Source organism: Mandrillus leucophaeus, unplaced genomic scaffold, assembly GCF_000951045.1.
Source record: "Mandrillus leucophaeus isolate KB7577 unplaced genomic scaffold, Mleu.le_1.0 Scaffold12, whole genome shotgun sequence".
Lineage (NCBI taxonomy): Eukaryota > Metazoa > Chordata > Mammalia > Primates > Cercopithecidae > Mandrillus > Mandrillus leucophaeus.
In genome coordinates, this window is record NW_012100320.1 from 5,963,584 (window position 1) to 5,976,131 (window position 12,548).

General features: G+C 39.1%; 1 protein-coding gene across 1 annotated transcript in view; it reads left to right on the forward strand.

Moving 5' to 3' along the window:
• IQCH (IQ motif containing H) overlaps positions 1-12,548 on the forward strand; it is a 150,724-nt gene that overhangs the window by 6,436 nt on the left and 131,740 nt on the right. The window contains exons 3-4 of the mRNA XM_011968588.1: positions 8,855-9,406; positions 10,117-10,183. Coding sequence (XP_011823978.1) covers positions 8,858-9,406; positions 10,117-10,183 — 616 coding nt within the window. The 5' untranslated portion in view covers positions 8,855-8,857. The remainder of the gene's footprint in view (positions 1-8,854; positions 9,407-10,116; positions 10,184-12,548) is intronic.

Here is a 12,548-nt window from a genome sequence, read left to right on the forward strand (position 1 = left end):
GCGTTTCCCCGTGTTGGTCAGGCTGGTCTCGAACTCCTGACCTCAAATGATCTGCCCACCTCAACCTCCCAAAGTGCTGGGATTACAGGCGTGAGCCACCGTGCCCAGCCTAATTTTTATTTTTTCAACTTTTAGGTTCAGAAGTACATATGCAGGTTTGTTACATAGGTATTAATAAGTTGTGTGTCATGGGGATTTGGTGTACAGATTATTTCATCACCCAGGTAATAAGCGTAGTACCCAATAGGTCGTTTTTGGATCCTCACCCTCTTCCCAGCCTCCACCCTCAAGTAGGCCCCTGTGTCATTCCCTTCTTTGTGTCCACGTGTACTCAATGTTTAGTTCCCACTTATAAGTGAGAACATGCAGTATTTGGTTTTCTGTTCCTGTGTTATTTTCCCTAGGATAATAGCCTCCAGCTCCATCCATGTTGCTTCAAATAACATGACCTCTTTCTTTTCTGTGGCTGCATAGTATTCCATGGTATATGTGTACCACATCGTCTTTAACCAGTCTACTGTTGATGGTAATTTAGATTGATTCCATGTCTTTGCTATTGTGAATAGTGCTGCAGTGAACATAACACATGCATGTGTCTTTACAGTAGAATGATTTATAGTCCTTTGGGTATATCCCAATAATGGGATTGCTGGGTCGAATGGTAATTCTGTTTTAAGTTCTTTGAGAAGTCACTAAACTGCTTTCTACAATGGCTGAACTAATTTACATTCCCACTGGCAGTGTATAAGCATTCCCTTTTCTCTGCAACCTCACCAGCATCTGTTATTTTTTGACCTTTTATAATGGTCGTTCTGACTGGTTTGAGATGGTATCTCATTGTGGTTTTGATTTGCATGTAGAATCTTTTAAAAACAGTTACCATTTTCTGTAATTCATTAGAAATTGCCATCCTCACCTATGCATTTTCATCAGTAAACTTTCCAAATGAATTGAAATTATATAGTTTTATTTGCCAAATAATTTTTTCGGAATTCTTGCAAAACAATTTTTCTTGTAATTACCGAGAAAAACTGTAAGGATTGTGTTTACTACTCTTCATAGCATTGTCTAACTGAACATTTTTATTACATGTGATTAATAATTTCACTTATATACAACAGAAAAAAAGGTTAAATTATCAGCCAACAAGATAACCTTTATTTTTTCACTTTATCTCTTTCATTGATCAAATTGTGACCTGATCATTCATAGAAAATTTGGAAAATTTAGAAAAGAGAAAAAAGTATAGAAGGATTTTTTCCCCATATCACAATCCTTTGGTACTATTTAAACTTTGGCATATTCTTTGTTGGTATTATACTGTATATTCAACTGTAATTTTACTCTTTTCATCTAACAATTTATCATAAACCTTTACATATATGATTTTAAATTCATAAAACATTTTTAGTGGCTTTATAATATTCTTTATTAAAGATATACCATAATTTTCTTATTCATCCTATTGCTTGACATTAAATTATAAATGTTACATTATTAATAAACAATTGTTGTTGTTTTTGTTTTGAGATGCGGTCTCTCTCTGTCACCTAGTCTGGAGTACAGTGGCATGATCGTGGCTCACTGCAGCCTTGACCCGCCGAGGCTCAAGCAATCCTCCCACCTCACCCTCCTGAGTCGCTGGGACTATAGGCATGTGCCACCACGCCCAGCTAATTTCTTTTTTTTTTGCATTTCTTTGTAGAGATGGGGTTTTACCATGTTGCCCAGGCTGGTCTTGAACTCCTAGGCTCAAGCGATCCACCTGCCTTGACCTCCCAAAGTGCTGGGATTACAGGCATGAGCCACCACACCTGGCCTGTGGAACTTCTTGATCGAAGGGTATGGACATTTTTGTATCTCAGTAGCCAAACTTTGCATTAGTGCTCCAAAACTCAAGCTACAAGTTTGCAGATAACTTGTGTGAACATGGAACAGCTTTGTACTGTGAACCCAGTCCAACTGGCTATAAGCTTAAATTTTAGTATTCGTTCGTACTTTCATTCATTCATTCATACATTCATACATTCATTCATTCAACTAATCCTTTTTGACCTTTACCATGTGCCAGGCAGTGTACTAGATAGGCACTGGGGACACAGCAATGAACAAAGCAAACCTAGTCCTTGCCCTCTTGAGATTTATATTCTAGTGAGAGAGGCAATAATCAGATACTGAATATAACATCAAAGAGTGAGATAAGTGCTATGAAGAAAAATAAACCAGAATACATATGTAGGTATAGAAGCCATGCGCGGTGGCTCACGCCTGTAATCCCAGCACTTTGGGAGGTCGTGGCCAGCAGATCACTTGATGTCAGGAGTTCAAGACCAGCCTGGACAACATGGTGAAACCCCATCTCTACTAAAAATACAAAAATTAGCTGGGCGTGGTGCTGCATGCCTGTAATCCTGGCTGCTTGGGAAGCTGAGGCAGGAGAATCACTTGAACCTGGGAGGTAGAGGTTGCAGCAAACAGAGATTGTACCACTGCACTCCAGCCTAGGCAACAGAGGAAGACTCTGTCTCAAAAACAAAACAAGAACACGTATATAGGTATAGAGAGTATGATAAGGTAGAGCTCTGTAGAAATTCTGCAAGTATTCTTTAGTGATCTGTGATCAAGGAACTTACTAGACCCACATTTTTCTCAGGAAAATTGGAATGTCAAGCTTTACTTTGGTGATAATAGCAGTCCTTTTTGAGGCTTGCTCTTTTTCCTATACATGTCGAGAAAATGATGATGTGTCTTTGCTCAGAGATCTGGGAATCTAAGCTGCTTTTGATTCCCATCCTGTCAGGCTTCCTGTCCACATCCCCAGCAGGTTCAACCCATCCATCATCATTGTCCCCAGTGGAGACTCCAATTTCTTGGAGAATATTAGAGGTATAACAGAAAAGATGAAATCAATGCAGCATTAAAATGAAATGTGTCTGTAGAAGGAAATTTCACATTTGACTGAAAATAGACCATCTATTTAGAAAATCTTCTTGATTCTGTTCTGTTTGATCTTCAACCAGATTTTGATCCATCGTGTGTTTTTGTTCCATGAGGATGCATCAAAGGACAGGGATTTTTCTCCTCAGGAAGTGTTTCAGAGTTCAGGAAGACTCATTTGAATAAAGATACCTTTCAAAGCAATTGCAGAAATTATTTCTAGAAAATTGCTGCTGATCTGAGTGGCCTTTGCACTCAAGTCTCTTCTTTTATATGTCTCTGCTCGATGAGTTCTGTTTTTGCCTTTTATTCCTTGTAAAGGTTAAGGACTCTGACTTTCACTTTTAATTGGCACTTACGGATTACTTAGACAATTTCTTGGTACTAAGAACTGAGAGCCATTGACTTGCAGACCCCAGAATACTGGAATATCACTCTTTGGGGTTCTCTTCTCATGACCACCTTTACCAATAGGTGGTGTGGGCAGCCGTTCATCTATTTTGATTTCAGAGTTACTAGAAAGAGTTTTCTATCTAAAAAATAGAATAGGAAAAAAAAATCCCCCAGGTCTTTTTCATGGTGCATAAAGTGATGCCATTGGAGATAGTTGCCTTTGATTTGATGGCTTTACTGGCTCCAGAAGTTTATTTAAAAGCCAATACCCCTGGAGGGGTGACACATTAAGTCAGAGAGGCATAGGGTATCAAAATTAGAAGTGCCTTGAGTGATCTCTTAATGGAAACTGAAACCCACGGAATTGGTTTCCCAAGGCCACAGAGGAAGGTGGTAACAGACTAGATTCTGGGTCTTCTTGCTTCCGATACACCACACCATGTTATGTTCATTAGCACATTGATAGGAATTAGTTTAACAAATTGCTTTCCAGCCTATCAAATAAGAAAAAATGAGCTGAGTGCAGTGGCTCATGCCTGTAACCCCAGCACTTTGGGAGGCTGGGGTGGGTGGATCGCTTGAGGCCAGGAGTTCAAGACCAGCCTGGGGAAGATAGCAAGACCCCTATCTCTACCAAAAAAAAAACAAAAGTACAGAAATTAGATGAGCGTCATGATGTGTGCCAGTAGTTCCACCTACTCGGGAAGCTGAGGTGGGAGGATCACTTGTGCCCAGGAGTTTGAGGCTGCAGCGGGCTATGATCATACCACTGCACTCCAGCCTGGATGACACAGGGAGACCTTGTCTCTAAAAATAATAATTATCATTCAGTTTTTTAAAAAGCAAAAGAAAAAACCAGCAGATCAAGGCCAGGTTGGCTCTGACATACAAGGTGGTAGAAGGAAGGCTAAGAAGAGCACAGCTTAGTAAGGGTCCATATGGAGAGTTCTAGACAGTTTAGGCTGTGGGCAGTGGTGGTATGGGGGCAGGGGTCAGCACGGGGTAGGGTGTGGAAGAAAAAGCACCCGATGGGAAGGAAGAGGGGCTGATGAAAGGAAATGGAAGAGTAGCAAAGATACACTTCTTATAGCACTTATTCTCCTTCCTTTGGTTATATATGGATTTGGGTTGTTTAGGAACAGAACTTTGTCATATAGTAACAAAAATACTGTCTTGGAAATTAAGAAGATCCACCAACTAGCTTTGTGATTTTGGGCAAGTCATTTAACCTCTCTGAGCCTCAGTTTCCTTCTCTATAGTAAAAACCACATTGACTAGGGTTAAGGCACTGTTAAAGGTTCTTGACACATACTGTAATCATCACAGCAGCTCTGCAGGGACCTCTCATTTTTACAGATAAGGAAAATTTAGGTTCAGAGGGTGTAGTAACTTGCCCAAGAGTATGTAGCACATATTGGCAAAGCTTGGATTTGAACCCAGGTTAGTTGGACTTAAGGCCAAGGCTAATTTCCCTGGGCCCATAATAACCTATTGAGAAAAAGGCAAGGCCAGTGACCTTCAAGTTCCCTCGTCCTCTAAAATTCAGGCCTGTGACTATGCTGAATTCCAGACCCCTGATTAGGTCAGCTACTCTCTCTGAATATCATGTACATATTTTGAACAGTTCTAGCCAGCTGAGGTCCTGATGTTTATTCTATAGGAAGCTCAACACATTGTGGACCCTGAACACAATTTAAAAGCAGGGTCAGACAAATAGCATCCCTGGTCTTTGGGAAAGAATAAGGACTCCATCTCTGAGGGACATTCCATTCACATTCTAAATCCAGACTCACATTTAGAGCCATAAGGTGCAGGAAGAACTTACTCTTTTTCACACAGTGCAATTGCCTGGGCTAATTACTAATGGATATGTTTGGGTATTTGAGAAACTGAACATTGGCTTTTAGTTTCAGAAGGAATTTAGTCTATCCTTCTAGGCAATGGAATGATTATCATTCTCTAAAGATGATATCCATGTGGTATTATCCCAAATACTTGGCCATTTGCCACTATGAGATCCTGCTTGTATCCGATTATGGATCCAGTTTAACGCCACACCCACATACTGTCCACATAAATGAAAAGAACATTTTTCACAAAGACATTTGTCTTAGAAATGTGATTTTCTTTGTAGTGGTTATTTCTAAATTTTATTTATTTATTTATTTGAGAGACAGGGTCTCAATCTGTCACCCAGGCTGGAGTGCAGTGGTGTGATTATAGCTCACTGCAGCCTCAAACTCTTGGGCTCAAGCGATCCTCTCACCTCGGCCTTCCAAGTAGCTGGGACTACAGGTGTGCACCACCACACCCAGCTAGTATTTCTGAATTTCAGAATGCAACACTGGGTCTATCTTTTTTGCTTAACATCTGTGACCTACTAACATATGTAATCATCATCCTGCTTTCCTGTTTTTTGTTTTGGATTTAGAATTTTGCCTAAAGAACTGCTCCAGAAACTCTCAAAGTTATCTGATTAGCGATTACACTTTGCAAACGAAGAACATTTCCCAGCTAGTTAGTTAGAGCAAGATGCTAATAATTAGGCCACAGGTTTGGACTTTGTGTGGGCCAGTTAGTAAATACAGGCATCTTGCAAAGGTATGATTGTGACCCAAGAAGGACCAGGTGAGAATACAGTGTTTTGACAGAAATCCTTCTTGGCTAGAAGGAAAAAAAATTGCCTTAAAGTCAGTAATATCATATTGGGATTACAGCACGTCTTTAAAAAGGAAGGAAAGGGAGAGGGAGGAAGGGAAAAAGAAAGAAAGAGAGAGAGAGGAGAGGGAAGGGAAAAGAAGGAAGGAAGGGAAGGAGGGAGGAAGGAAAGAGAGAAAGGAAGGAGGAAGGAAAGAAGGGAGGGGAAAAGAAAAAGGAAAGAAAGAAGAAAGAAAGCCAACAAATAATAGTGGACAAGTTCACGGAGATAAATAATAAAGAATAACAGAAGGAGCCCGAACCTGAAGCATGGCGTGACCTTTAATCAGGGCTCTTATTCCTAGCCAGCTTGGAAGCAGCTTTGTCTTTACCTGCTCAATGGATCTCACAATGCTGATGCACGGCTTTAATTTGGGAAGCCTTTCTCTTGAGAGGCGTGTCTTTTCTTGCTCCAAGTCTAAAGTGCTCCCAAGTGTGGCGTTCTCTGTGACAGATGTACTACAGTTATGCTTTAGCTGACTGCAAACCCATAGCTTCCCAGTGCCTGAGTGGTCTGTTTGATGTCCAGGAGTGTGTTTCCTTTGAGAGCAGGTCTTTGCTGGAATATCCTCCAAGAAGGTAGAAAGGTGTCATCCCTTTGTTCTAAAACAGCCACTGATAAATTTCGCTCCCACTGCCATGCAAGCCTGTTCTTTCAGAAGGTCTAAAATGCATTTGCTGATGTACATAACCCTAGACCCACCCCATGGAAAGGCATTGTCTGAGAGAGGTGTGAGTCCTCTCCTTTCTCAACTTCTCCCAAGGTTGTCCCATTTTCATAGATGGCCCTAATTCCACATGTCTCACTGTGAATATAAGAAGTTTCAGAAATACTTGAGTATTGCCAAGGAGACAAGATTCTCTGGCAAATCTCCCATCCATAGCTTTGCTTCTTATAGAAGTCTCAGAGTCCTGTTGACTGCATCACACGTGACTGGCGGGACGAACCAGCTCCATACACATCCATCTGTGATTATTTTGCATGGCTATTTCTCACTGATGAAGCACTGTCATTCTTCTCTGAATTCTAATTCCTACTAGCAGAGACCGTTCCTGAAGGGAGGAAGAAATGTGGCCATAGAGGCCATTTCTGTTGGAACATGTGCCACTTGTTTTCCACCAGAAGTGGCAGCCTCTCCTGCCAGCACTGGTGGCTGCTGAAGGAGGCATTACTTCTCCAACTTTCTCTTGCCCATCCAAGAGAAGGAATTTATTTTCATCTACCAAGTAGCTTGCATTCTCTTCTGGCACCCTGATTAGATCAGAAAGGGATAGAAGCTTGGCGAGAAGACTTTTTCCCTCATTTTTATGCCTTATAACAACTCAAGTTAAAAGTACACAAAAAGCTCACTGCTGTTTAAAGCGTGCTTCTAAAGTAAAAGGAAATGTGCACTATTGGACTTAACACTTGTTTTTCAGCATTTTTACTTGAGATGGCAGTCTAATTAATTATTCCGCCCCCCAGGACCAGAGAAAAGAAAATGCGTGAATAATCTGATGTAGTAATACTCAACTCAGTGCTGTGGCATAATCGTTATGGATAAATTGCTGGGGGGGGTTTTCTTTTGGGTTTTTTGAAAACTCTTCAAAATGCAAAGAGCAATTATAACCCTACAGTTTGGTAAAGATGGGCTTATACATCTGAAAACACTGACATATTGAAAACAATCTATTCCTTACATCCCTAAGCAAGAAGAAACAATTATCACAGTAAATTAATACTGGGTTTACTGACGAGAACTCAGGGTCTGAAAATCTGTACGCTCCGTCTCCCCCAACCCCTCCAAGCCATTAGGAACATGTACATCATGGGCAGAGTGTCTATGTCTTCAGTAGAATAGGTTCTGAGAATTGAAATGTAGTGGATACAGAGTGGACATTGACACAACACAATTTCCCTTTCCTTTTTGTTAAGGAGGGGTGACATGTATTGCTATTGTCATCTAAACAACCTCTGATTTGATTTTTTAAATAGCATTTATTATTTTTAACATAGGAAGTGTAAAGAACAAAAAAAATTGCTCAGCATCCGATTCTTAGAAATTTGCCAAATACAAATAAAACTATTTTCGTAGCTTAAAATGTCAATACAGATGGGAACAAAATGAAAAGCAAATGCTCCCTTGGTTTTGTTATCAGATTTGTGATTCTAATCCACCTGGGACAGCCCCAGATATGTTCCTAAGAAGATACCAGACTTAAGAATAAAAGAACACATGTCAAGAGAACCCTAAGAATGACAAAGGTGATAACATATAACATAATGTTCCTTGTAAAAATGACCTCTGGATATTAAGAGAAGATGACAGAAGAACTATAAAATGCTAAAAAGTGATGTTCTTTTATGAAGTCAGAAACAACTTTTAACGGGCACATTTGAAGTTATCCAAAGGAATGCAAAGAAAGGCTTCACCCTGTTTTTCAGACTGGTGGATAAGTTATGATCACGGAATCAGCAACACGCTTCTCAGACCATGCATGCATGTGTAAAAATTAAATCACAGAGATTGGGGGTCAGGTGACTGTATCAAAGTAAACTAAATGTGTAACTTTTTATGACCAGTTTCCTTGAACAATTTTATAACACTTTTATAAAAATGTTAATAGATTTGAGTGATCTCTAAGATATCCATCTGGTAATGAGTTTTAATGATATATACTAGCGAGACCTTCATATTATGATATGTGTGTGTTAAATCAGTACTAGCATTCATATCTTCCCACCACTGAATGCTAAATGATAATGTGGTAGTGTGTGTCTTGACCACTCACTTAAAGGAGATCATAATATCTTTCACTTCTGAAATATATTCCTTTTTTTCCACAGGCCATGAAAGTGACACCACCTTCGAGAGCCCGGAAATCACTGTGGGATTATGACTTTTTAATTTATGATGGTGTCATAGACAATACAGCCCCAGACTTCTTAGCATTCAAGGAACATTTTAGCTTAGCTTGGGGAGGTATTTTTTCTCTCTTGGAACACGTTGAGAAGTTTCTCAGGAACTATGCAATACCAAAAGTCAAAATAAAAGGGAATAATTTGGTGGCCCTCCTTCCAGAGTTTGAGCTGAAGAATAAACTTACCAGATATGACCTTCTGTCAGTGTTAGAGGACCCAGCTCATGTCCAAATGCTGATAAATCTTCCAGGGCAAAGGTACAAGGGCCAAGATGGAAATTCGGAGGCCGCCATGAAGATCCAAGCCACATGGAAATGCTACAAAGCAAGAAAATTCTTCCTCATTTATCGCCAGCAGAAGTGGGCATCAGGTGTGATTGCCATTGCTTGGCTATTACATTGCCATAAGACTCGACTAAAGAAGATACTAAAGGAATCACGTCAGAGACACCTGGAGAATTTCCGCATTCGAGCCAAGGTGCACAAGGCTGCCAGCTGTTAAGGCAGACCTCTTTTTCTAAACATTTCGTGCTTGAGCGGTTGCAATAAGTTGTCTCTTTATCTTCCCTTTCAGTTTCTAACTACCCTCCTCGCCTCAGACTCCCTCGCCTTTCTCTCCCCTCAATGTATGATGCACAAACCCCACATTTGTTTGTGCATCATATTTTAGCCCTAATCAGGAATCTGGCTTTCGTGCCTGCAAAATCTGCTGCAATTTTTCTATAGGAAAAAAAAAAAAAAGTCCCTTCACTTTGACTGTGGTAGTTCTGTCAGAAAATCAATGTTTTAACTGCATTACTTTTTCTCCCTATATATACCTTCTGGCACTTTAATTTGCTCAGAAAAAAAAGATCCTCTCTTGTCTACATTGCTGTCACCACTTTGTCAGAAAGTATTTAAGTTTGCAGACAGCCTTTTAATTAGTGCTCACAATTTCATTTATGTTTGCTTTCTCTTTTTTTCATTCATATTCTGTTAATTAAGTGAGCTGCCTCTAATCTTCCCCTGCCAGTAGCATCATGTAGCCACCTAATTAAATTAATTGGGGAAGATGTTTTAAGTATGTAATTAAATCAATTAATATAATTTATGCCTGGCTTAACTGTACAGTGGAAAAACAGCTGAAGTTTGACTAGATGAATCCACTACAGCTTCCTGTCACTGATCAATGCTCTTCTTGATTTTTAGCATCTGGCAGCCAACTGGAATCGCATCAGGACCTCCAGGAGGACTATTATCCATATCCCATCATTAGGTATAACACTTTTGCCTGCAAATCTATCAGCAACCTCTATTACCCACCACATTATGGCTCCTTGATTGAGTTCAAGGAAGGCCCCTTGTTTTATTCAAATTGGTCTCGGCAGGAAAATGTTCTCGACATGATGAGAGTAATAACACAGGGCCCTCGCTCGAAACGGCGTTTAATTTGGGGATTAAGCAAATAAAGTCATTATGTGGGGGCTGCTATTCAGTGGAGAGGTGATTTGCTGTAATTCGCTTTCATCTGTATGAAATGAACTAAAAAGTTGTATTTTTCTCCCTGAAATAACAGATAATGTTTTCGATCTTCTTTAATGATAGAAGAATACAGGCTTGTATGTGTTGTTGCTGTTACGCCAATAAGCCAGGATATTGCTTGTACACTGTTTTTAATCAAATGTGCAGTCAAAATGATAAGCTACATTCTCTGAAATTATTTAGTTCTAATTACGAGCAGATGGGATGCTTTATTTGCACCTAGGGCGCCTGAGCAAAAGGAAATGCTGTGTGAACAAGAATAATTAAGAAGTTGAATAGTGTTTTTTGCGCTTAAATAATCTGCAGTTTCATGTTAATTAGCACTAATGTAATTATTTAATTACATTTATGAATTGGGGAACTTAAAAGCTGTTGTCTGAAACACACTGGTAAAAAAAGGTATGCCAAAATGACATTGGGAATTTCAGAAATTTGCATTGGAGTTTCTTTTAAAACATGAGCTACTGTTAACATGTTTGGGATTTGTTTGCTTCCTTATTTTGTTTTGTTTTGTTTTGCATCTCACTAGTGTGTTAAACTTCCTTGGTGAGGTCAGATTTCCTAAGCTGACTTGCTAGAGTTTTGACAAGCAGCACAACCCATTGAATCTCTTTGTTACATCCATATTAGCTCTTTGTTAAAGTCTTTTAAGTAGAGCAATGCATTAAGTGATCTGTTGTAATAGAATTCTGGATTGCAATTTATTCATATTCATATGTGAGTATAACCAGTTTGTGTACTTATGTGTAGTGTAGAAACATAACACATTTGAACAGTAATATGAAAAGAAAAAAACATTTAAATTATTATACAAATAAAATTATTTTTAAATTAGTAAAATATCAATAATAAAATAAGGCAATCTTTTCTAGATTCTGGAGTACTTAGATCTAAGTACTTACAGAAAGTTAAGAAAATACTTGCATTGCACAGAGCCTTTTAGTTTTGGTCTTCTTCATGGCTCATGAAAGAAATTTGTTTCTTAGGATCTGAGTGAGATAAGACAGATGTGAATTTCATTCTAAGTTGGGCTTTTGTTTTGGTGAGACTACTTGTACACACAAGATTATTTCACACACAGAAATTGCACTTGTAATTGATTGCAACCAAAGAGGCTAATTGCAGACCCAATTAGTTGACTTGAGCCCTTCGAATAAGGTGCAAGAGCCTTTGCTTCTGCAACTAATTGTGGACCAGACCTGATATTATACGGGAAATTTTGTTTTGCTTTCTCTATACAGGGCCCCCACTTTGCAAAGTTGCTTAGCACAAAGATGTGATAGACACAAACTTCTTTACTCCTACACTCCCACCTCTGACCCTCCTAAAAACTTCCATGCAGTCTGCTCTGCAGAGAAGCTTGATACAAAAGAGTCTCCAAAGAAGGAAAAATTTGAAAGTAAGCATTATGTAAACTGGGTAATAAAAAAAATTTGAGCGAATCTATCTTAAAATTTCAAAAGAGCTTACTGAATATAAATTAAGTGGGAGTTCCCAGCACTTTGGGAGGATTGCTTGAGGCCAGCAGTTCAAGACTAGGCTGAACAACATAGTGAGACCCTGTTTAAAAAAATTTCAAAAATGGGCCAGGCATGGTGGCGCAGGCCTGTAGTCCTGCTGGGAAGGCTAAGGCGGGAAGATCACTTGAACCCAGGAGTTCGAGATTACAGTGGGCTATGATCATCCCTCTGCATTCCAGCCTGGGTGACAGAGACACTGTCTCTAAAAAAATTAATAAAATAAAATAAATTAAGTGGGAGAATAATCTGGCCAAAGAATCTAGAAATAGAAAACATTATTTTAAATATGATATTAAAACTAGTTTTCTTCTGGATTACACATATTCAGTTTAAATAAATATATAATAAATATGAAGGTCTTCCCTAATGTAGCAATTTTTGTTTGTTGCCAACATGATACCCATTGTAAAGAAAAGCTGCTAATTGTGTAATTTCTAAGAGATAAGAACAAGCTCAGAGTTTTTCTCAACTGAGCATTTTACAAGACTAATTGCACACTTTCAAAAGAGAATAATACCTGGGCTTTGATCATATAGTAGTTGTTTCTACAATATGTTTTGGATTTTTTTTTTTTTTTTT